The 26369-nt window shown below is 36.1% G+C and overlaps 1 protein-coding gene across 1 annotated transcript; it reads left to right on the top strand.

Moving 5' to 3' along the window:
- Positions 1-1624: 1624 nt before the first annotated feature.
- On the top strand, positions 1625-2021 carry LOC115893145 (60S ribosomal protein L39). Its single transcript, XM_030915989.1, has one exon. The coding sequence runs from the start codon at positions 1671-1673 to the stop codon at positions 1824-1826; it is 156 nt and encodes a 51-aa protein (XP_030771849.1). The 5' UTR covers positions 1625-1670; the 3' UTR covers positions 1827-2021.
- Positions 2022-26369: the final 24348 nt, after the last annotated feature.

The following is a 26369-nucleotide window of genomic DNA, read 5'->3' on the forward strand; positions in this document are numbered from 1 at the left end:
GAACTACCTGATATTCCTAATGTTTGTTCAAATAAAAACAAACCCAGATTGCTGACACTCAAGATCCTACTGAAACGCACTTTATATATAACATCTAAGAAATTGGCATATCACTATCATATGTATTTTCCTCTGTCATCTTATCATTCTTTAGTTGGTAATTTTTCCTTGCTCACAAATATAAATTGAGAGTGTTTTGATTTGGTTACGGTAAAGTAGCTTTTACTGGTATAACCTATTCTCTCTTGGACAAGAAAAATACATTCTGAATAAAGTTTCTAAAAATAAATATTTTAAGGCATGCAGGATTAAATAAATACAGGCATAAAATTAAGAGGCATTAAATCTTAAAAGAGAGTTCCACATTTCTACTACAATCCACTTCAATCCATATAGTACAGGGTGACTGGGACTCTAGCAGAAAACTGATGAGCATTTCAGGGCCTTGAGGACTCAGAGGACAGAGGTTGAGACCATTGCAGCTGCTGGAAATTCAGGGTGAAAATCCTGTATATTAAGAGGGAACAGAAGGGATATAACCCAAATCTGTGTATAATCATTCTCAAATTATTAACCATTTCCTATACTGTGCATGCATGGAGAAGACTGTAATGGTAATAGTGTAAAACATCAAATAGAAGATTGAATGAGCTAGGCAAATATCTCAGTTTCTTCACACCAAAGGAAGATGAAAGTTTGAAGTTGTGTTCTTCTCAGTGAAACACCAGAAGACAACACTTTCAGAATATAGATGATGTAGCAGGACTAAAGCATTTATCTTGAACAAAGAAAAAAACCAAAACAAATCTCTCCCAATAAAAGATAAAGTCAAGCCCCCACAGTCCATAGTTAATAACCAATGCTTTAACTGTCTGAAAAACAAAAATCACTCTTCAGAGAAAATTAACAGAATCCAGAGTTTCTACAAAGTGCCATCTACCTTGTCCAGTATACAATAAAAGTTACTAGATATAGAAAGAAGTGGGGGGAGAAACTAATATTTAAGAGAAAAAACAGTCAATAAAAATGGATTCTAAGATAGCTCATATGTTGAGGTATCTTCATAGCAGCTATTTAAAAATGTATTTAAGATGCAAATGAAAATATTATCAAAATGAGTGGTTATATGGAGAATCTGATCATAGAGATAAGAAATTAAAAGAAGCAAACCAGAAATTTAAGAATTTAGAAGTACAATGTATAGAATAAATTTACTAAAATTGATAAACAGACTTTTGAAGATAATGATCATTGTGTATGGTGAGTGTTTATGAATTATCCAATCTTAAAAACAGAGATTAAAAACAAAAAAAAAACAAAAGAGCTTCACTGATCTGTAACAGAAAATCAAATGGTCTATCATGTGTGATTGGATTTCTAAAAGGACCAGAGAGAAAGAAAATGGGGTAGAAAAAGTATTTGAGGTTATAGGGCTGAAAATTTTTAAAGTATGGAAAAGAACAGAAACTTCAAAAAGCACAGCAAATACAAGGTACAATAGCACATATAAGACCACATCTAGATACAGGTATTAAAAATGCTGATAACCAAAAATAAAAAGATAAAATATATATAGTCAAACTGTTGAAAACCAAAAATAAGAATATCATAAAATTAGCCTCTTTTCCTTTCTCCGCCATCGTGGTGTGTTCTTGCCTCCACTTCTCGCCATGTCTTCTCACAAGACTTTCAGGATTAAGCGATTCCTGGCCAAGAAACAAAAGCAAAATCGTCCCATACCCCAGTGGATTCGGATGAAAACTGGAAATAAAATAAGGTACAACTCCAAAAGGAGACATTGGAGAAGAACCAAGCTGGGGCTATAAGGAATTGCACATGAGATGGCACATATATTTGTGCTGTCTGAAGGTCACGATCACATTACCATATCAAACTGAAAATGTCACCACTCTCTGGAGAGTTCGACGTATTTTCCTCTCTGAATCTATTATGAATGCGTTGGTTGGCTGGGTTCAGTAATAAATATGTGAGGCCTTTCATTTCAAAAAAAAAAAAAAAAAGAATATCATAAAATTAGTCAGAAAAATGTATATTAAAAAGATAGATATAAATATCTGGAAATTTATATACATAAAGATATAGCTAGAGATAAAAGAAAGAGAGTGTGTGCGTTGTGAGATGTTATCAGTTCTATTTCCCCCACAGTCTTATGTTGAAGGCCCAATCCTTAGTACCTCAAAAGTGACTGTATTTGGAATTAGTGTCTTTAAACAGGTTATTAAGCAAAATGAACTATTAGGTTGGGGGCTTATTCAGTCTGACTGGTGTCCTTAAAAGAAGAGAAAATATGGACACATGGACACCAGACATGTGCAAGCACAGAGAAAAGACATTTTAAGACATAGCAAGAAGGTAGCCATCTAAAAGCTAGGAAATAGGGCTTTGGAAGAAACCAAACCTGAGGATACCTTGATCATAAGCTTCTCACCTTCAGACCTATAAAAAAATAAATTTTTGTTTTTAAGTCACCTAGTCTGTGGTACTTTAGTATGACAGCTCTGGAAAACGAACACACACAGAGAGAGAGAGAGAGAGAGAGAGAGATGATAGATAGATAGATAGAGTGAACATATAAGGGGCTTCAAAAAGTTTATGGAAAATGCATATCATGTAAGCACTATGCATACATCTCAAATATTTCTCTATCAAAATAAACTCATGCGAACTTGTTATAACATGTCTGAACAGGGTCTAGTTTGAGGCACTAAGAAGGATAAGACATCTACTCAAAAACAGCCCCTATCAGAGCAACATATTTTGCTAAAATTGACATCAAAAACATCAAATTTATGAAGAGTGGTGACATCACTGATACATTATGAAAAATGTATGGTGACAATGCCACAAAGAAATCATCAGTTTACAAATGGATAACTCATTTTAGAAAGGGACAAGATGATGTTGAAGATGAAACTCATGGCAGCAGACCATCCAGATCAATTTTTGATGAAAAAGTAAGTTGTTTATGCCCTAATTGAAGAGAGCAATGATTAACAGCAGAAACAATACCCATTACCATAGACGTCTCAGTTGATTCCACTTACACAATTCTGACTGAAAAATTAAAGTTCAGTAAATTTTCCACTTGATGGGTACCAAAACTGTTGTGTCCAGATCAGCCACAGACAACAGCAGATCTTTGAATGGAACTTTTAAACAAGTGGGATCAAGATTCTGAAAGATTTCTCAGAGGAATTGTAACAGGAGATGAAATATGGCTTTACTAGCATAATCCTGAAGACAAAGCACAATCAAAGCAACAGCTAACAAGCGGTGGAAGTGGTTCGGTAAAAGCAAAAGCATACCAGCCAATAACAAGGGTCATGAAAACAATTTTTTTGGGATGCTCAAGGCACTTTTGCAGGTTGAATTTATACAAAATATGAATTTGAACAAATCAGAAATAAATAAAATAAAGATATCTGGAAATTTTCTAAATATTTGGAAATTAAAGAAAACATTTTGAAAAAATCCACAGTTGAAAAAGAACTCACAAGGCAAATTATAATGAAAATGAAAATATCACATACCAAAATTTGAGTCACATAAATTATCTGCATTGCTTTCAGATAATTTTATAGCATTAAATTAAATCGCCATTTTAGAAAAGGAAAAAGTCTCAAAGCAGTTATTTAAACTTTAAAGAAATTTTTAAAAACTCAAGCTAAATGCAAAATAAGTAGAAGGAAGGGGATAATTATACAAATAGAAATCAATCAAATGTAAAAAGTTGAAAACCAAAAAAGTTGAGAAAATCAGTGAACGTAAAATCTGGTTTATTGAAATGATCAATAAATTGATAAATATCTGGCTAGATTCATCATAAGAGAGAAAAACAAATTACCAATAGTAGGAATAAAATTGTGGATATCACAGCAGCCATTAAATAATAATACGTCAGTTATGAACAATTTCATAGCAATAAGTTTGGCTGCTTACATGAAATGTACAAATCCTTTTGACAGGTATAAACTGCCAAAGCTAAATAAAAAAGAAATAGAAAACCTGTAGACTTTTATCTTTAAAAGAAACTGATCTATAATTAATAACTTTCCGATAAAATAATCTTCAACTCAAATGGCAAATTTTATTAATCATTTAAGAAATAATATAGAGGAACCACTATCTTTTGGCAGCTTATGTAGGGTCTTGATCAACATCCCTTGATGTTGATGTCTACTAACTGACCAGAGTGCTGGTTGCCGAAGGATGAAGTCACTGTGAAAATTCCTTAAAATTTGACAGCACTAAAGTTTGTTGAGTCTACTGACATTTCCTCTCATGAAAGGTTTCTGTTTCTGCTGTTTGATACCATTTTACCCACAGTATAATTTGTTTCAAAATCAATCCTTTTGAACTCTGTCACTGCTTTATCAGCTAAGTTTATGTAATATTCTATATTCTTTATTGTCATTGCAACAAGTTCACAGCATCTTCACCACGAGTAGAGTCCATCCCAAGAAAAGATTTTCTTTCCTCATTCATAAGAAGCAACTTCTCATTCATTCAAGTTTTATTATGAGGTTGAAGCAATTCTGTCACATCCTCAGGTTTTACTCCTAATTCTAGCTCTCCTTCTATTTTTATTTACATCTGCAGTTATTTCTTCTACTGAAGTCTTTAACCACTCGAAGTCATCTGTGACTGCTGGAATCATCTTCTTCCAAACTCCTGTTAATATTGATATTTTTACCTCCTCCCATGAATTATGAATATTCTTTTTTTTTTTTTTTTTTTTTTTGAGACGGAGTCTTGCTCTGTCACCCAGGCTGGAGTGCAGTGGCTGGATCTCAGCTCACTGCAAGCTCCGCCTCCCGGGTTTACACCATTCTCTGGCCTCAGCCTCCCAAGTAGCTGGGACTACAGGCGCCCGCCGTCTCGCCCGGCTAATTTTTTGTATTTTTTTTTTAGTAGAGATGGAGTTTCACTGTGTTAGCCAGGATGGTCTTGATCTCCTGACCTCGTGATCCGCCCGTCTCGGCCTCCCAAAGTGCTGGGATTACAGGCTTGAGCCACCGCGCCCGGCCGAATTATTAATATTCTTAATGGCATCTAGATGGTGAACCCTTTCCAGAAAGTTTTCAATTTATTTTGCCCAGATTTATCAGAGGAATCACTATCTTATGGAAGCTATGGTTTTATGAAATGTATTTATTAAATAATAAAACTTCAAAGTCAAAATTACTCTCTTATATATGGGCTGCAGAAATGACGTTGTGTAAATAGGCATAAAAACAGAGTTGATCTCCTTGTACATCTCCTTCAGAGCTCTTGAGTGACTAGGTGCATTGCCAGTAAGCAGTAATATTTTTGAAAGGAATTATTTTCTAAGTAGTAGATCTCAACAGTTGACTTAAAATATTCAGTAAACCATGCTGTTAACAGATGCACTGTTATCCATTTGCTCTTCTATTTTCAGAGCACAGGTAGAGTAGGTTTAGCATAACTCTTAAAGGCCCTAGGATTTTTGGAATGGTAAATGAGCACTGGCTTCAACTTAAAGTTACCAGCTGTATTAGCCCCAACAAGTGGATCAGCCTGTCCTCTTGTCTGAAGCTTTGAAGCTAGGTCATTGACTTCTCTCTAGCTATTAAAACCCTAGATGGCATCTTCTTCTAATATAACGCTGTTCTGTCTACATTGAAAATATCTTTAGTGTAGCCACCTTCATTGATGAACTTAGATAGATTTTTTGGATAATTCGCTATAGCTTCTATATAAGCACTTGCTGCACTTTTATGTTATATAGACACCTTCCTTTTTTAAGCTTCATGAATAAACTTTTGCTCGCTTCAGTCTTTTCTTCTGCAACTTCCTTATTTCTCTCAGCCTTCACAGAATTGAGGAGAGTTAGGGCTGTTTTGGATTAGACTTTAGCTTAAGAGAATATTGTAGCTGGTTTGATCTTCTATCCAGACCACTCAAACTTTCTCCATACCAGCAACAAGCCTGTTTTGATCTCATATTACGCTTGTGTTCACTGAGGTAGCACTTTTAATTCCCTTCAGGAACTCCTTTGCATTCACAACTTGCCTAATTGTTTAGTGCAAGAGGCCTCACTTTTGGCCTATCTCTGCTTATGACAGGGCTTCTCACTAAGCTTTATCATTTCTAACTTTTGATTTAAAGTGAGAGATATCTTCCTTTCACTTGAACACTTAGAGGCCTTTGTAGGGTTATTAATTGGCCTAATTTCAATATTGTTGTGTCTCAGAAAATTGAGAGGCTTGAGGAGAGGGAAAGAGATGAGGGAACAGCTAGTGGGTGAAGCAATCAGAGCACATGCAATATTATTGACTAAGTTTGTTGTCTCATATGGGTGCAGCTTGTGGTGCCCCAGAACAACTACAATAATAACATCAAAGATCACGGATAACAGATCACTATAACAGATATAATAAAACAATGCAAAGTATTGTGAGAATTACCAAAATGTGGCATGGAGACACAAAGTGGAGCACATGCTGTTGGAAAAATGGTGCCAAAAGACTTGATTGATATTACTTCAATTTACAAAAATTATAGTATTCTGTGATGCACAATAAAACAAATTGCAATAAAATAAGGTATGCCTATATACATGATTATTAACTATAGTTATCATGGAGTACACTAGGTCTCCAGTATGTATTTTGTACCCTTTGGTCAGTATCTCTCCCATTCTGCTATCCCCCAACCCTTGGTAACAACCATTCTACCCCCGTTGCTATGAGTTCAACTTTTTTTTTAGATTCCACATATAAGTGAGATTATCTAGTATTTGTCTCTCTGTGTCAGGATTACTTATCTAGCATACAATCTTCAAGGTTCATCAGTATTTTTCCAAATGGCAGGATTTTTTACTTCTTTAAGTTTGAATAATATTCCACTGTGTCTATATACCACATTTTCTTTATGCATTCTTCTGTCAATGAACATTTAGGTTGTTTTCATATCTTGGCTACTGTAAATAATGCTGCAATGAATGTGAAAGTGCAGATATTATTTTGAAACAGTGATTTTATTTCCTTTAGGTACATACCCAAAAGTGAGATTCCTCAATCATATGGTGGTTCTATTTTTAATTTTGGGAGAACTTTCATACTGTTTTCCATAAAGGATGTACCAGTTTGCATTCCCAACAACAGTGTTCAAGGGTTCCAATTTCTCCACATCCTTGGCAACACTTATTGTCTTTTGACTTTCTGATGATAGCCATTCTAACATGTGAGGTGATACTTCACTGTGGTTTTGGTTTGGATTTCTCTGGTGATTAGTCTTGTTGAGCATCTTTTTATTTACAGGTTGACCACTTGTATGTCTACTTTTGAAAACTGTCTATGTTGGTCCTTTGCTCATTTTTTAATTGAGTTACTCATTTTGCAATTGAGTTGAGTTCTTTATGTATTTTGGGTATTAATCCTTATCAGATATATAATTAAAATATTTACTCTCATTACGTAGGCTGCCTTTTTTATTGTTATTTCCTTTTCTGTGCAAAAATGTTTTAGTTTGAAACCCCACTTGTTTATTTTTACTTTTCTTGCCTGTGCTTTTCATATAAAACCCCAAAAATCATAGCCACGACCAATGTCAAAGACTTTATCTTCTATATTTTTCTTCTGGCAGTTTTACAGTTCTGGTCTTAAGATTACGTCGTTAATACATTTTTAGTTAACTTTTATGTCTGACTTAAAAGAAGGGTCCAGTTTAATTTTTTTTTTTTTTTTTTTTTTTTTTTGAGATGGAGTCTTGCTCCATCACCCAGGCTCTGTCACCCAAGCTGGAGTACAGCAGCGTGATCTCAGCTCACTGCAACCTCTGCCTCCCGGGTTCAAGTGGTTCTCCTGCCTCAGCCTCCTGAGTAGCTCAGATTACAGGCACCTGTGATAATGCCTAGCTGATTTTTGTATTTTTAGTAGAGACAGGGTTTCACTGTATTGGCTAGGCTGGTCTCAAACTCCTGACATGGTGATCCACCCACCTCAGCCTCCCAAAGTGCTGGAATTACAACCATGAGCCACCACGCCCGGCCTAATTTTTATTTTTATTTTTGCATGTGGAAATCCAGTTTTCCCAATGCTATTTATTGGAAAGGCTATTCTTGTCCTGTTTTGTATTTTTGGCACCTTTGTCGATAATTAGTTAACCATATATGTGTAGATTTATTGCTGAACTCTCTATTCTGTTTCATTTGTCTATGTGTCTGCTTTTATGGCAGTACCATACTATTTTGATTAGTATAGGTTTGTAATATTTTTTGAAATCAGGAAGTGTGATATCTCTAGCTTTGTTCTTTTTGCTCAAGGCTGCTTTAGCTCTTCAGTGATTTTGTGGTTTCATATGAATTCTAGAATTACATTTTTCTGAAAAACAGTCATTGAAATTTTGATAGGGACTGAATTGAAACTATAGATCATTTATTAATTCTTCCAATCTATGAATGTGAGAATTTGTCCATTTATTTGTGTCTTTTTTCTTTCATCAGTTTTTTATAGTTCTCAGTATATAGATATTTCACCTGCTTGGATTTATTTATGGGGTTTTTTTTTTTTTTTGATGCTATCGTAAATGAGATTATCAGTTTTTTTGAATAGCTCATTGTTAGTGTATAGAAATGCAACCGACTTTTGTATGTTGATTCTGTATCCTTTAACTTTACTGAATTTATTACTTCTAATAGTTTTTTGCTGTTTCATTAACATCTCTACACTCAGGATCTAGAATATTGCCTAGCATATACTAGGTACTCACTAATAGTCATTGAATGAATTGAAGAATGAAATCCATTGTTTAAAACTGTACTATTTAATTTTGCCATGTGTCTCTCTCATTTTATGTTTTCATCCTCCTTTTCTACACGTCTTATTTTTGTTTTCTTATTAATTTCTGAAGTTCTTTCAGTTAGTCATGTGCTTTTTAATTACATAAATGCTTTCTTTAAACCTTTTCCATGATATTTATAAACCAATATTATAGTATGAAATATGAAGACTATGATAAAACCCCTGTTTCAATACTTCCCAAATGTGTGACTTTAGGCAAGTTTTCGAATCTCTCTGTTTCTCAGTTAGCTTACCTGCAAAGCAGGAATTATAACATTACCTATCGATTGGCTGTGAGAATTAAATTAGTATATATGTGCACTCCTTGGCACACTATAAGTAACATTCAGTTGATAGAAATTACAAGTATTACTATGATTATCATAAAATCATAAAAATAAGTAATAAACTAATAACTTCTTTCTCATTCTTATGGAAGACCTGAGTGTCATTTTTTGCCTAATACTGTATTTCCTTCTTTTGTTAATTTAATCCACAAATATAAACCTGTTTTCCTTGTTTCATTTAATAAAAGTATGGCTTTACAAATAGTTAACTGAGCACAGTATTAGGCAATAGGCTAAAGCAAAGTAGACATGATCCTGAGGATACACAGTTAGTGGGAAAAGATGTAGTGAAGAAGTCAGCACAAAAAACCACATACATATATAAATGAAACTTACAAAATCGTTCTAATTATAACAAGCATTGTGCTATGATAAAAAATATCAGAAGGGACTTTAAAGTTGCCACATAAGGCTCTCCAAGGTAATATGATGGAAATTGAGAGCTAAGGGCTGAGAAAGGCCAGGAATATTGACAGTAGCAAAGTGGGTGGACTGCAAGTTTCCAGGCAGAGGTGCTCACAAGACTGCCCATCTTTAATCTTTCAAAATTCACCAGGATACATATGATTCTCTTTTTATTAACTTTGCTTCAAACAGCTTCAACTCTCGATTTTTAGATTAAATTTATCTTAGATAAAAGGGTTTTATGCTACTGTTTCTTCTTTGAAATTTCTATTTTGGTAGGTCACATTATCATGAATCTAAGTTAAGCTTCTCATTTTGTTCCTTTATTTTTAATTTTTTTTCTTTTTATCCCTTTGAATTTGAGGATATTCCTTTAGATCTATTTCCTTAGCAATTTGATTTTCTGCAGCATTCACAATCTCAATTTTTAAAAATATGACAATGATGTTTTAAATTCACTTAAAATTCCCCATAAGGTCAAATAACCCCGTATTTATGACTACTTGTTTGTAACTCAAATAGGCAGTCTCTTTTGAACCTTATTGAGAACACAAATATTGTGTTTCTAATGTGTTTTCTTATTCTTTTTTAAAAATAGCTGTTTTAATGAATATACACTTCTATGTCTTTAAATAAGTCATTCTTTTTTAGACTACAGAATCTTTTAAAAGACCTGATAGTTTTTTTTTCAACAGGAACTTTCAGATTATTCAGTATTGACTGATCATTAGGCAGAATCAAACAGGTCAGTGACTGTCTCTGGCGCTAGGTAAAGGATATTTTGTCAATTTCTATTTATAATTATATATCTTTACACAAAGAAAAATGAGACAAAGTAGGAACTTAAATATGGGAAATTTCCTAAGAAATACTTTAACACTGACATTGGCTGGGAAGCAAAAAACTGATTGGATAGCTTTGATGTAAAACATATAATGAATCTGATTATTTTGCATTGGTCAATAGGTATTGGTTCTAAAATCGACTTTATTTTTACTATTTTATTAAAATGTTTGTTTCCCTTTCTGCATGGATCTTAGGGGGAAATAACCCAACAAAAGGAAATTCTGATATATTCTGAATAGTCCTATCTTCAGAAACAGAAAGTAGACTAGTAGTTGCCAGAGCATGGGGAGGGGTAGTGGAGCATGGTGGTATAATAGGTATGGGGTTTTCTTTTGGGGTGATAAGAATGTTTTGGAACTAGATAGTACTGATGATTTCACAGCATTGCAAATGTACTAAATGCCATGGAATTGTATACTTTAAAATACTTAATTTTTATGTTGCCTATTTAAACCACGATTTTAGAAAAAGGATCTCCCTACCATAAAAAGCAATTCCTTTTCTTAAGTAACAGACTTGGTGCTAGTGTATAATAAAATGTTTTTTTAATTTTTTTCCTGATAGACAAAAACACAAGGAAAGTACAAAAGGCCAAATCCTGATACAAGAAGATGCAGTTATGGCCAGCACTGTGTTCTCAGTTGGAGGAGGCACCTTTTTGTCTGGTGTTATCCACCTCCAAAACACATAATATAAAATGGAGTAACAGAAATACAATTCCCATAAGAAAGATAGCTGTTTGAATAAGAGCACAATAGGAAATGCAGCAATCTCTTTTCCATAGGATGTATTCAGTGCTAAGTAGAAATAACTAAGAGTCCTTGCCTGTTTGATGGTAGAATCAACTTATATCCTATCTGATATAGAAGATAATAGTTTCACTTTCAAGAAAGAGCTCTATTGTGTTTCATGACCACAAGGAAGATGGGCCCTTCCTATGTTTCCACTGCTTGAGTAGTCCATTTCCTGTTGGAATTAAGTTGGTGGCCTTAGGATTGAGCATTCTTGAGTTACTGCCAAGCTATTAAGTTTCTTTATATCAATAGAGTCCCCTCAAAAATCTAGCAGGCTTTTATAATACTTATTTACTGGACTAATAACTATCACCGAGATCTTGACTACACTGAATTTGATGTTCTTCCCACATCTAACCTTTTGTTTAATGCACTCTACCTTGAATCCAATAAATAATGGCCATTAATCAGATTTTACTCTTAATCAAATTTGTTCATTGTTTGGTGGAGAATGCCTAAAGAAAGGACCCTATACTAGACTTAGGTCTCTCAACAATTATATTTTCTGCAGAATCATTTATATCCTAATTTTCTGAAGGCACTAGCTACATATCCAGGATAGAGAAATTGTTTTAGAAACCTTGGGAAGTGTGATATAAAGGGGCTCTGTCTACTTAGATGGCCTATTACAGACAAAACTCCTTTCTCAATACTTCATTTTCTGTTCTTTCTCCTGTCAGATCAAACTTCTTTAGGTTAAATTTCTCTCTGTCATGTAGTCCCTTGCTAAAACCTACATGATAAAATAAACTCAAACAAACATTTTGAAATGTTTATATGATTTTTTCCTAATTCTGTCTCTTGCCCTCTAGGAGACCTATTATGCTAGGAATAAAGCAAAATTGGTCGGGGGTGGGGATAGGCAATAACTATTGATCAAACAGCCAGCAAAGTCTGCCAGATTCAGGGCTTAATAAATGTTTATTGAATTATTTTGCTTGGATTTATAGTTGCTACTGACAATTCCTAATATGAAGAATGTTTTGTTATTTTAGAAATCTTTCATTAGCTGTTTTTTTTTTCCCTGATGATAAATGTTCCTGCATTAATCTACTTAGACTGCTGTACAATATTCTACAGACTGGGTGACTTGGACAACAGAAATGTGTTTTTTCATCATTAAGGTTGCTAGAGTCAAAGATCAAGGTATCAGCAGGGCTGGTTTCTGGCTGTGTCCTTACTGGCTTGCAGATGGCTGCCTTCTTGCTATGTCCTCCCATGCATTTTCTTAGAGTGCACAAGTATACACACACACACATAAACACAAGCACATGCACACAGAGAGAGATGTGGTGTGTTTTTTCCTTCCTCTTCCAAAGACACCAGCCTGTTTGATTAGGGCCCCACCCTTATGACTTTATGTAACACTACCTACCTCCTTAAGGTCCTATCTCCAAATATAGTCACATTCACAGGTTAAGACTTCAACATATATATTTTGAGAGACACAATTTAGTCCATAACATTCTGCCTTCTGGCACCCTAAAATTTATGTTTTTCTCAGATACAAACTACATTAACTGTATCCAAGAGCCCCCAAGGTCTTAACCCACTCCAGTGTCAATTTCAAGTCCAAAGTCTCGTTTAAATATTTAAATCAGGAATGAGTGAGACTCAAGGCATGAATCACCCTCAGGTGAATTTCCTTTCCAGTTCTGAACCTTTGAAACCAGACAAGATATGTGCTTCCAAAATATAATGCTGGGACAGACATCGTTTAGACATTGCTGTTCCAAAACGGAGAAATTGAAAGGAAGAAAAGGGTAATGGATCCAAAGGGAGTTCAAAACCTAGCAAGAAAAATTGTATTAACTATTACAGCTTCAGAATAATCCTCTTTGATTGGACGCTCTGCCCCCAGGGCCCACTGGAGCAGCAATATTGCTTGTATGGCCCTGGGTGACAATTCTCTCCCTTGGCTCTGCATCCTGACCTGCCTTTCAGCTCCTTGGGGTGGCCCTGTCCCAGAGGCACTGGGTGGTAGCATCTTAGCCCAGTGAAATGAGAGAGGAAACAACCTTGTCCTTGTGCCTATGGTGGGAGTGCCAGGCCTGACCTCTGAATTGCCTTCAAGGTCATTCTTCTCTTCTCCTGGAGGATAATATTGGATAGCTCTATCGTTTTATCCTGTAGAATCTCAGAAGTCTGAAACCTTTCTTTCATCCCATCACATTTTCTCTGTCCCTTTTATTCTGGCAGGATTTCTGTTGGTATAATCTCATTTCTATTTCTTGTTTCAGCTGAGATGACTGATCAATGCACAAGTAATCTTTCTATGGAGTGATTTCCAGGGCTGCCCTTTGTGTTCTCTCCAGGAAATGTTTTTTGTTATGTTTTGCAATATGGGTAAGCTGAAAATGTTCAAATCTTTGAGTTTTGGTCTATTTTTACTTAACAATTCTTTCAATTTATATCTCTTCTCTTGCATTTTACTATAATCAATAAGAGAGACCAGGCCACAACTTCAGCATTTTGCTTAGAAATCTCCTCTGATAAATATCCAGTGTTATCATGCAGAACTGTGCTAGAACATTATTACGCCAAGTTCTTTATCACTTTATAAGACAGATCACCTTTCCTCCGGTTTCCAATAGCAAGTTCCTCATTTCCATCTGAGACTGCACCAAAAGCATCTTTAATATTCACATTTCTACCAACCTTCTGTTTGTCATGGTATATGTGTCCTCTAACATGATATAACTTTCTCCACAGCTCTCCTCTTTTCTTCCTGAGCCCTCATGAGAATCCCCTTTAAAATTTAGAATTCTAACAATCATCCCTTTGAGACAATCCAGGGTTTTTCTAGCATGCATCTGAAAACTCTTTCAGGCTCTGGCCATCACCTAGTTAGTTCCGAAGTCAATTCCACTTAGGAACTTGTTACAGCAATACTTCATTTATTGTACCAAAATTTGTATTCATCCACTTAGGCTGCCATAACACAATACTATATTTTGGGTGGCTTAAACAACACGAGTGTATTTTTTCACAGGTATTGGGGACAAGTCCAAGATCAAGGTGCCAGCAGTGTTGGTTTCTGGTACTGCCTTTCTTCCTGGCTTGTAGACAGCCACTTTCTGTCTGTCTCCTTATATGGTCTTTCCTCTGTGCAAGGATGGTAGGTAGGGAGAGAGAGAGAGAGAGAGAAGAAAAGAGAAAAAGAGAAATCCAGTGTCTCGTCATGTTCTTATAAGAAAAGTAGTCCTATCAGATTAGAGTACTGTGATGGTTAATACTGAGTGTCAACTTGTTTGGATTGAAGGATGCAAAGTATTGATCCTGGGTGTGTCTGTGAGGGTGTTGCTAAAGGAGATTAACATTTGAGTCAGTGAGCTGGGAAAGGCAGACCCACCCTTAATCTAGATGGGCACCATCGTATCAGCTGCCAGTGTGGCTAGAATATAAAGCAGGCAGAAAAAATGTGAAAGGCTAGACTGGCTTAGCCTCCCAGCCTGCATCTTTCTCCCATGCTGGATGCTTCCTGCCCTCTAACATGGGACTCCAAATTCTTCAGCTTTGGGACTTGGGCTGGCTTCTTTGCTCCTCAGCTTGAAGATGACCTATTGAGGGACCTTGTAATGAGTTAATACTACTTAATAAACTCTCTTGTGTATATATCCTATTAGATCTGACCCTCTAGAGAGCCCTGACTAATATGGGTTCCATCCTTATGATTTCATTTAACTTTCCTCCATAAATTCCTTATCTCCAAATAAAGGCACATTGGGGATTAAAGTTTGAACATATAAATTTTGGAGGTATACAATCCCATCCATAAGAACACTTTTTAAGCAACATTCTAATAATAACCATATTTCTTTTGGAGTATCAGTTGCTCTCACTGTGAAAAACATATTACCACCTATAGGTCAGAACCATTGCTCACTAGTCTTGACCAGATGGAAAATACTTTGGCAGGAAAGTTTACTAAATAAAGTAAAATTAGTATAAAATATATTTTGTTAGAAAGCTGGAAATGTATGATCATGTGATTATTGCACTTGAAAATGTATGTTGTTAGAAGTAAAGTATACCAAATTGGTAGTCTGAGTAAAAGAAGCCTTGGCAACATACATGAAGACCAAGAGATACTGGAAAAAACTATAAAGACTCTGCAATATTGCAACCATGAAAAGGAAGCATTCTGGGGGCTAGTACTATATCCGATCAAATGAGATAAAAGTCTCAACTTAGAATGGACCAGGATAGTTTCATTCCTGGTTGCCTTGGAGAGTGGGCCTCTTTGCACAGGTGCATTTGTTTTAAGTGCCTAATGCATTCCAGGAACTGAAGACACAGCAGAAAATAAGACAAACAAGTAGAGCAGATGCTGGTGATGCCACATCCCTTATATCCTCAGTCAGTGACAATGGAGGACAATTTCTATGCAGGCCGACAGCTTTCCACTCAAGTACTTTTGCTTCCCAGTCTAAACTTTAGGCTTTCTTCAGGACTCATGAAGCTGTTTGTCTCACTCAATGGGCAGTCTAGCAGTGTTGGAAATTCGGCATTCTCAGCATAAATCCCCTCACTCAGAAAATTCTGAGGTACAGTCAGTTCTGCTATAATGTTGGTTTGGAAAAGATGTATTAGTTTCAACACAATAGAGATATTAAGAAAAAATTTAAATGTGACCCAAATTGTGTGTTTGATTATGCATGATTTCTTCCATAAAAAACATTAACTTAGGGGTTGGGAAACTCTGGCTCACTGCCTTGTAAAGAAGGCTTTATTGGAGAACAGACACATCCGTTTTTTTTTTTTTTTTTTTTTTTTTTGGCTTTTTTTTCTGTGCAGGTTCCATATGTCCTGCAATACCAAAAATATTTACTATCTGATCATTTAAGGAAAAGATTGATCATCTCTGATTTAGATAAATATAGAAAACAGCATATAGCTGGCCTAAGCCATATAAAAACACCAAAATACACATCTGCACACACCTCAACATCTACCAGTGACCTTAGGGCACTTCACATGTTATGAGCCACACTTAGCCAACCCTGCTGTAACAGCTGTCCATCAGCTTTCGCCTAACTCTTCTTTCACCACTTTGCAATAACTCACCAACTACCACCCTTCCAAAATGCCCTTCCATATGCAAATGTCAAACCTTTTTCAATATAAAGCACTATATTTATTATAGATATTATGCATTTCTTAACCATTTATCACATGTGAAACTATGCTACCATTTTTTAAGGATTGTATCTTTTTTATGTGTGACTGATACCATTTTTTAGTGTTGTAGCCCAACTCCATTTCTCCCACAAGCCTTGTGGTTTCTATGGCATGATTTTGTATAGCAGTAATTGTTTTAAGAAACACTTATGCTCTATTATATCTGACAGTACTTTCTACATTCTGTTTCTCAAAAGCTCATCAGGGCAATTGAGCCCCAATTGGCCAATCAGGAACTTCCTCTTTAACAGATAGATTAATTGGATTTGCCCTCTTCCCTGTCTCACTTATCCCACTCTCTCATTTGTGCTTGCTATCATGTCTCACATAAACTACTTACTTCCCAGTCCTTGTTTCCCCAGGCTCTAATTTTGGGGCGACACTGAGAAACAAGTTTTTGCCCTCATGGAGCATAAACCCCAATTTAGAAGAAAAACCATAATCAATTAAATGAGTGAACAAACATATTAACAAACAAGCAAGACAAATAGAGATTATGGTAAGTGTTATGTAGGTAATAACCAAGGAGGTGAGAGGAAGAAAAATTGGGGGAGACTACTTTATAAAGCATTTAGGGCAGGTGTTTCTGAGGAGCGACATTTGCATTGAAACATATCGGGTGAAAGCAAGCCCACTGGGGAAAATGCTAAAGCTGTTATAATGAGAAAAAGTAGGGGGAAATCACTGTATACAAAAGGACCAGAGTGGTAAATAATAATATATCAGTACTTGAGGATATATTGGGCATTGTACCAGTCATAATTTCTCCCACTGGTACAGCAGCAATCAGCATAAATGCACTGTCTTAATAAAGCCATGTTATACTCAATATATACTAAGGACCACAGTGTGGAAGACTGAAGTTCATTCTTAGCATTTGTGAGTTGGCATTGGTAGGTAGAAACTGTAGCAACTTACAGCCTAAATTGCTCTCCCTGCCTTTTACTGCTATGAAAGTGGAATTTTCAGAAAATGATAAGGGGCAACATGTAGAATAAGAGATGAACAAGCATGGCATAAAAATACAATATATGATACAGATAAAGCATCTTAAATAACCTTGGGAATCTTCAAGTCCCCAGTAGTGGGCTCTCAAAGAATAGTGGTGGTGATGACTTTGACATTGACATTGGCAGTTATGGCAGACAGTGGTGATAATTGATGATCAATCCTCAGTGCAGAAACAATGAAATATAACCTCAACCATTAGAATTCTTGACAATGTAAAAGATACACACAACTTTAAGATTCTTTTAAGACTGGCTCTTAAAACTTAAGGTATCCTAAAAGGAAAGAAACAGAAAGAAGAAAGGACAAGTCAAGGAAAGTGACATTGCTGCGTGTCCACATATCATCACTCTTACTCACCTTTTATATGTTACTTTACTTATTTTCACAATAACCATATGCAGTAATTAGTATTTCCACAATTTATAAACAGGCAAACTGAATCTTGAAACATTTCTCTGATTTGCCCAAGTTTGCATTGTTCATTCAAAGCATTATGCTTTATGCTAATAAAGAAAAAATATAAGTTACTATTACAGGCTGAACAGGTATGACAATTTTAGGGAGAAGAAAAAACGTGGAATAAATGAATGTCAGACTTGAGTTTAAGACTTCATTCAGAAAAGGTTGGAAAGGAGACAAGACAGGAAAGGTGCAGTGAGATGTGAGGTCTCCTCATTTGATTATGTTGTCTCAAGCAATAGAGTCATTGTGGTGGATCATCACCTCTAGGAAGATACACAGTATTGGCTTACTGTCAGTAATTAAACATTTGTGCTGTCTTTGAAGAATTTTATGAACACAGTAGGGAAGCCAAACTAATTTAATTGTTTTGCTAATTGCTAATTAGCTTCAGTATAAGGGCAGGTGTTTGCATTTGTGTAATTAGGAAGAGAGCCAGAATATCATTTGTAAGAAATCCTGCACTAAAAATTTGAAAAGTGACGACGATGTCAGTTGACAAAATGTCTGTACAATAAGGCAGGTGGTTTGCAATTTTTTTAAGTTTAAAAAGAGAATTAAGATGCAATGCGTTTTCCCTTTCACTCTCCAGAAAGTATACTGATACATCCTTTTCTCTTTCTTTCCTTTTTTTTTTTTTTTTTTTTTTTTTTTTTTTGCACTTTAGGAATGAAGTTGCAAATGGTTCAATGGTTCAGTGAAGATTACTTAATGGAGTATAGAACTAAATAAAGGGAAACCCATTTTTGGCAATGGGTTTGCCCCATTCTCCACCTTTATTTCTTCCTTTTAATTTTAATTTATCTTTTCTCAACTTTGAGTCTCCATTCTCTTTTACATCCTTGTTCTTATTTATATTATACTATACTCTTTTACTATACTTTTAGTTTACTCTTAAAATCAACAAATGCTCTATGACAATAGGAGTTCTGTGTGTCATAAATGCCATTTGAATTTCTTTCATATTCTGCTAGAAAGACAAAAATCCTGTTAATGACATAATTTACTGTTGTTCAAGCAGGTTAATCAGGATTTCAATAACATTAAGAAAATTGCTATAAATGTATACTGTGTTATAATATTATTTTCCCCCATAGCTTTGTTTCATTAGTATGCAGGAAGTGACGATGTTAATCTTTATGTGAGCCATGCACTTCTAGAAGACTGTTAAGACAGTTAAGAAATCCTCCTACCATTTTCTTTTCTGAAATCTCCTCACTATTTTGTTTCAAGAAATGGCTAACCTAACCACGAAGGACATTCTTCCTCTCTCATATTCAAACAAAAACAAAAACAAAAACAAAAAAACACTCTCCTTAACCCCCTATCTTTCTTCAGTGACTCCGATTTGAGTCATCTCTGTTCTTCAGTACTCCCATCAGACTTGATAATGATTTTCTTGTTTACCTGACTCTCTATAACCGTTCTTTATTAATGAACATTTTCTCTATCGCAATAGCCTAATAAAATGATCTCCTTAACTGTCCAACATCTTTTTTCTTGAATGAAGTTTGAAAGAATTGGAAGAAATATTTGAATTTATACTTGACAAAAGCTTTCATCACACCCATTTTTCTTTGCCCTTTAGGTAACCAGGTGGCTGGACAGCATAGCACATAGTCACAAACTGGTCCTTTATGCAAACTTGGCACAAATAAGGCTACCTAAAGCACAGAAGACTACATTGCAGTTCATCACCACCAAGTGGTATGAATTGAATATAACAGGATGATCTTCTATTCCAAATATCTTATTCCAACCTTGCTGTTAAAAACTCACAAACCTATCAAAAACAATGACATGAAGCTTTTAGTTCAGTTCATGGAACATACTGAATGCTCTATAAGTGTCAGTAATTTTTACTGTTGCTAACCAAATGCTCATAGTTTCTTTCAGTAAATTAGACATTCATTTCTCTGGCTTACAGGCATTCCACATCTAAGTTGTTCACATTAAATGTGAGTACTCCTGGAATGGGTGACATTTTTATCCGTTACTAGAAAAGCTCCTGATTAGCACAAATTACATTAAAAGAAGGAGGTAAAGCAATCTCTTTAGTAAGGGATTGTCAAGAGAGGAGAAAGCACCACAAACAAACAAATTATATATTGATAAGTTGGCCTTATATTGGTCACTAAATGTCATTGCTTCATCCTAGAGTTTTATGTTATTGTTGACAAGATCACAGATTTATACTTTATAGTCTGATTTGGCCAGAAAAAATACCTTGCTCATTTCTGCTAATTTATTTAACCTTCCTTAGGAGCATCCCATCACCATATTACATATACATTCATCCAATCCAGAAAAAAATTCTACATAAATGTAGTTCAGTCTGGTAAACTCAATTCAATTTGATATTTTAGTCTATTTTGTTTCAGGTCAAACAAATATTGAAGATTTTTCCTTTTTTCTCCCTACTGCTTTCCTAGGTCGATTTTAGATAAAATGAAAACTAGGGATTATATGACGTTGTATCTGAAGAAAGTGGAGAAGGAAGGCTGGGCCTTTAATTCACTTTGTGCCTTTGGATGCGCCATGGCAAATGCTGTGGTGTGGTTAGTCTGGGCTGCTCTCTGGACTGGTGATTGCTGAGGTGAGGCTGGCCTTCATTCAGCCATTAAAGTCTTCTAAGGACCACTGGTCCTTGGTCAGAAAGTCCTCACACTTGGTGGCTGCTTTGTCCTCATCCAGACCTCTGCAGACTCACCAACTTTCTCAGATTCTCTGAGCTCTTCAACCAAGGCACACAGGAACACCTGGATTCCTCATGCTTCACATAGGACTTGGAACCCAGAAGCATCTCGAAAGATTTTTCTAGGCATTTCCTTGTGGCAGTGCTGTGAAATACTGCCACATCGTAATAGATGCTACTATGTTGGACTACACCTAGTTTGTGGCCTTCCCAGGAAAATAGCCCACTCACCAGTGTCAATGATTTCTAGTCCTGCACTCATTCGATGGTGTTTCTCCTATTCTGTTTTTCACACCTTTCATTTCCCACCTTTACAGACAGAAAGCAAGATACATGTGTGCCTCATCTTTCTACATTGTTCACATGTCTGTCTTTTTTGCCACGACACATTGGGGCCACAATAGGTAACATTTCTTTATTATTTGCCATTCCATTCAAGGCAGAAAGGACTAATGTTCACCTCCATGCTTTCTACTGGAACAGCGGATTGTAAGGACTTCAAGAGATGCTGCTGGCCAGAACAAATGGGTATCCCCAGGATAACTGGCATGAGTAGAAAACCAGAGAGGCTGTCCCCAAATGCGCTGTATGAGACCTGTGGTATTTTACATTACTTTCTGGAGTAGGGAAGACACCAAAAATAATTGAAGTTTCCCAGCAGGACAACTAAATGAGGGTTCTTCATCGACCTGTACTGACTTTAACTAGGTTAAATAAAATAAAGAAATAAGATATTCTTGCAAACTACAATTTGTGGACCACTTGTATCTGCTACACAATGTTGTTCTTCTCTCGGAATAAGTTCAGAATTTCTGATGATTTGCTTAACATTCACAAGGGCTAATGTTATGAATTTAGAAATTGATAACTTTTTATCTATAACAGATTTCTTCCCTCTCAAAGCACAATTTGAGTAAATGTAAACCTTGTATGCTTTGCATAAACTGTAATAGCTATTTATTCCTTTGAAGGAAATTGAACTTTTGTAATTTATTTTACTCAAAATATCTTTGAGTTTCCCCATCATCCTTTGCTATGACAAGTATATCATATTTGCTACATCTATATTTTTAATAGTTGTGGCTTTTAAGAATTTGATAATTTTAGAGACAAGACATACTCAACCCACATATTAATGTTTTATGCTGTGAAAATTTCTAAATCAATAAACATTTTAGAAGAAAAGAATCAATACTGCCCAAACTCCAGTGAGCAGGAAATGCCCTTGTGTTTCAGATAAGTGCTGAAGACCTGCGAGGAGACTCATAATTGGATGGATTCTGTTTTTTGGCTTTGTGACACGGCATCATTCACCATGCTATATTCCCAGCATCCCCCTTTGCAGGAACCTCTGCCTCCAGAAAGAGATTGTAATCTTCAAATGTATATGTCCACTGTGTGATGCCTGAGGGGCATCTGGGGTCATCTGCTTAAGGCTATGAGGAAACAACTACAAGTACAACATATTAAAGGTGATTTGTAGACTGATGATTTTTTTAAATTTACTATGCCCATTCTCTAGAAAAGTATGACATTTTACCTAACCCCGAAAACAAAAAAAAAAAGGAACCTCTGAGGTACTAGAGTTCTTATTCCTCAGCAGCGGACAAGATGAAGGCCCATCATTGAATCTCTACTAAGTTTAATTCAATTCAATAAAAACATAAATAAGACATTTATTGCAAACCTAACTTAAAATGGTAGTATAATAATACTGTAACTTGGTAAGTAATGGGGTATAAATATATTCCCAGTAGGTGTAACCCTAAAAAATCATATTTCAGTCCAGAAATGGTGGCTCATGCCTGTAATCTTTGCACTTTTGGAGGTCAACACAGGAGGGTCACGTTAGGCCAGGGGTTCAAGACCAAACTGGGCAACATAGTGAGACCCTATCTCTACAGTAATGATAGTAACAATAACAATAAATTAGCCAGGAGTGGTGGTGCACACCTGTAGTTCTTGCTACTTGGGAGGCTGAGATGAGAAGATACCTGAGCCCAGGAGTTCAAAGCTACGGTGAGCTCCGTGGTACTCCAGCCTGGGTTACAGAACAAGACTCAGTCTAAAAATAGTCATATTTCATCAGACAATATATTATTTTCATGTTTTATTTACTTTAGAATCCATTGGTTTTAAAGTTAGACATCCCTAACTTCCCAAGCCAATGTTGCCGCATATGTCCATTTCAGTTATAATTAGGATCAGCTGGGTTCCACATGTATTTCTCCTTATCACCTGCTATGGACTGAATTGTGGCCTCTCCCTCTGCAAATTCATATGTTGAAGCCCTAAGCTTCAATGTGACTGTATTTGGAGATAGGGCTTTTAGGAGGTAACTTAAGTTAAATGAAGTCATCAGGGCAAGGTCCTAATTCAATAGGATTGTTGGCCTTATAAGAAGAGGAAGAGAATGAGAAAGAGCTCTCTCTCTCTCTCTCGCTCTCTCTCTCTCTCTCTCCCCCCTCCCCAAGCATACAAACCAAATAAAGCCTGTGGGAGTGTGCAATGAGAAGGTGGCCATCTGCCTGTTAGGAACAGAGCCCTATCAGAACCCAATGATATTATTACAGGGATCTTGGACTTCCAGCCTAAAGAACTAAGAGAAAATAAATAAGTAATAAATACAAACATTCTTTGTGGTTTAAGCCACCCAGTCTATGGTATTTTGTTATGGTAGCCCAAGCTGACTACCTCCATCCCCACTGCTTTTCAAGGTCATTCATGAAAGTGGTGGTACTGCAGCTACCATTCATGTTAAGCTGGCACCATATGCCATGTTGACTCATTAGTAAACCAGGTTTGAGCTCCTTCGTAGTCTCTCAGCTTGCCATTTGAGATGCTTTTCCCTTCTCCATAGGACTATGTGAGTGGGCTGGAGGATGGACTCTTGTGTACCTTGGTGAGTGATACATAGGTTGGACCATCTGCTCATGCAGCTTACTTGCTCTGATCCTCCTCAAGCTCAAATCTGATGTACCATTTCCATCTTCTGATGGACTGCTGATGGGCCTGTTCACCTCTGTGGTTTGATGGGTCCAACAAAGGCCATCTCATTTAAGGGAAGTTCTAGACACACAGTCATTTTGTACAGAGTCAGTGGTCAAGCATTTCCTCTCTTATAAGGACCCGGCAGCATGCCAGGAGCCATTTTTTGAAAAAAATGCAACATCATTCACTATGAACGGCATGGCTTTGCTTCAGCATCTCAGAAGTCTGCATTGCTAGTAACGGGTTTGTCATGAATTCCACACTGAATCTTTTCCCATACTTATATTTCCAGTATTATAGGATCTTCCAGATATTATGGCCCAAGAGACAATCTGGGCCTTCTGTGCTGCCCTTTCCTACTCAAGACCCCACTCAACACTGGTAGCCTTCCATATCACACAGTATGGAGGCTGGAGCAGTATTCCTAGGTTTGAAATGTGTTGACTCCAGAACTTGAAGAGGCCTAGCAGGTTCTGTGCTTCCTTCTCTGTAATAGAGGATGTAAGATGCAGCAATGTGTCTTTTACTTTGGAGGGAACAACCTGACATGCCCTCGACCATGAATCCTCTAACATTTTTAACCAAATGGAAGGTCTCTGAATCTCTCAACTTTCCTAGGGCTTAATCTCTACTCATTTAATACATGTGTCTTACCAAGTCCTCCCATGTTCTAAACTCTTCATGCTCATTCTGCCTTGATCACCATGATGTTCTAAGTGAAATGATGATGTCAGTGACTATCAAAGAAATGCCACATTCATCAGAATGTCCAAAAGGTACAGATCTCTTCAAACTATATTATGAAAGATAACCAGAGAGTTTATATAACCCTCAGGCAAAACTGTAAAATGAATATTTTTGTCCATTCCATGTGAGTTCAAATTATTTCTTTTCCCATTTTCTGAGTACAAGCTTGACACCTATAAAAGGAGAGAGGGAAGAAAAGAGGAGTGCATCAGGAGAGCTTCAGACTGAATTGGAATTGAAAATCTAGGCTAAAATACTGCGGAGTCTTTAGAAAATGTATTCCTGGAGGAGTTCCATGTCAGTCAAAAATGACTGGCTCTGGTAGTTCTGCCATTGTCAGTCATTGCTGTAAGCAGCCTAAGGGAAGCGTGACCATGGTGTGGCTGTAATGGAGGATTAAAAGTGCACTGAAAACTCAGCCAATTATGCTTTCTGCAGCGAATTCTCTTGAGGAGAGATTCAAACAGTGCAAAGCCATTGGTACGAAGAACCGAAGAAAATATTGTTTGTTATCATTGCTCTCCTTATAAAGATTGTTATTATTAGACTAATTTCACTCTCACTTCTTTAGTTCATCCCTCCAGGTGAAAAACAAACAAGTAAACTATTTCTAACAGATGCTTATCCTCACTTCCCTAAATAAATGCTGAAAAAAATACATAAAGAATATGAATCAGAAGGGATATCAAATTATTATTCTGCCCAGGGTATTTGCAATCCAACCCTGTGAATATTTGTCTTCTATCACTTTCTCTCGAGTCTCTCACCATCACATCCTTGCTTTTGTGATGATGCATGTTGGTTGGTGGGTATGTGGCATTTTAGGTAGGGGATGCAGGAGTTTGATCATTTTCTTTATTCAATTATGAGAACATCGTTCATCTGTTAGGTATCAGGTTTGAGCTTACATCTGATTTCCAAAGGTGTAAACAATCTACCCTTTTAGCATGTAGGCTGACAAAATAACTATCTAACTGGAGATGTGCCATCCTAAAAAGATTCTTTGTTTTGGCAGAAAGATAAAAGTTTTGTGAATCAAAGCAAAAAAAAAAAAAAAAAAAAAAAAAAAAAAAAAAAAAAAAAAAAAATGTCACCAACTGCCTGGGTATGCTTTGGAACCTTAATGTATATGTTTTCCTACATCAAAAATATTTGTAATAGTATTCAATCTTGTTCTTGGAATTTTAATGAGAAAATATTATCTAGTAAAAACAAGACATTTTGTTCTGTTATTTTTTCATTTTGAATGTGCTATATGCTAATAGCCTATTAGATACAGAATACAAATTCTTCTTAAATTTGTGGCTGTTCACTTTGATAGAGCAGTCTGTATGGTTATTGTTTTGATCAAAGATTCTTTATCACTTTATGTTCAAACTACCTCTCACATCTATTGGCTTTAAACTAATCTAAGCATCTGTCTACGGGGTTTTTCACTGTTTACTGTTTCTTCCACATAGAGTTTTATCAATCTGTGAAAATCCTAGTTTTTCTTTTGCTGTTTTTTTAAAATTTTTTTTTTTTAAACTTTAAGTTCTAGGGTACATGTGCACAACATGCAGGTTTGTTACATATGTATACATGTGCCATGTTGGCATGCTGCACCCATTAACTTGTCATTTACATTAGCTATTTCTCCTAATGCTATCCCTGCTCCCCCAACCCCATGACGGGCCCTGGTGTGTGATGCGCCCCTTCCTGTGTCCAAGTGATTTCATTGTTCAGTTCCCACCTATGAGTGAGAACATGCGGTGTTTGGTTTTCTGTTCTTGTGATAGTTTGCTGAGAATGATGGTTTCAGCTTCATCCATGTCCCTACAAAGGACACGAACTCATCCTTTTTTATGGCTGCATAGTATTCCATGATGTATATGTGCCACATTTTCTTAATCCAGTCTATCATCGACTGACATTTGGGTTGGTTCCAAGTCTTTGCTATTGTGAATAGTGCCACAATAAACATATGTGTGCATGTGTCTTTATAGCAGCATGATTTATAATCCTTTGGGTATATACCCAGTAATGGGATGGCTGGGTCAAATGGTACTTCTAGTTCTACATCCTTGAG

The sequence above is a fragment of the Rhinopithecus roxellana genome, chromosome 14, assembly GCF_007565055.1.
Source record: "Rhinopithecus roxellana isolate Shanxi Qingling chromosome 14, ASM756505v1, whole genome shotgun sequence".
NCBI classification, from domain to species: Eukaryota; Metazoa; Chordata; class Mammalia; order Primates; family Cercopithecidae; genus Rhinopithecus; species Rhinopithecus roxellana.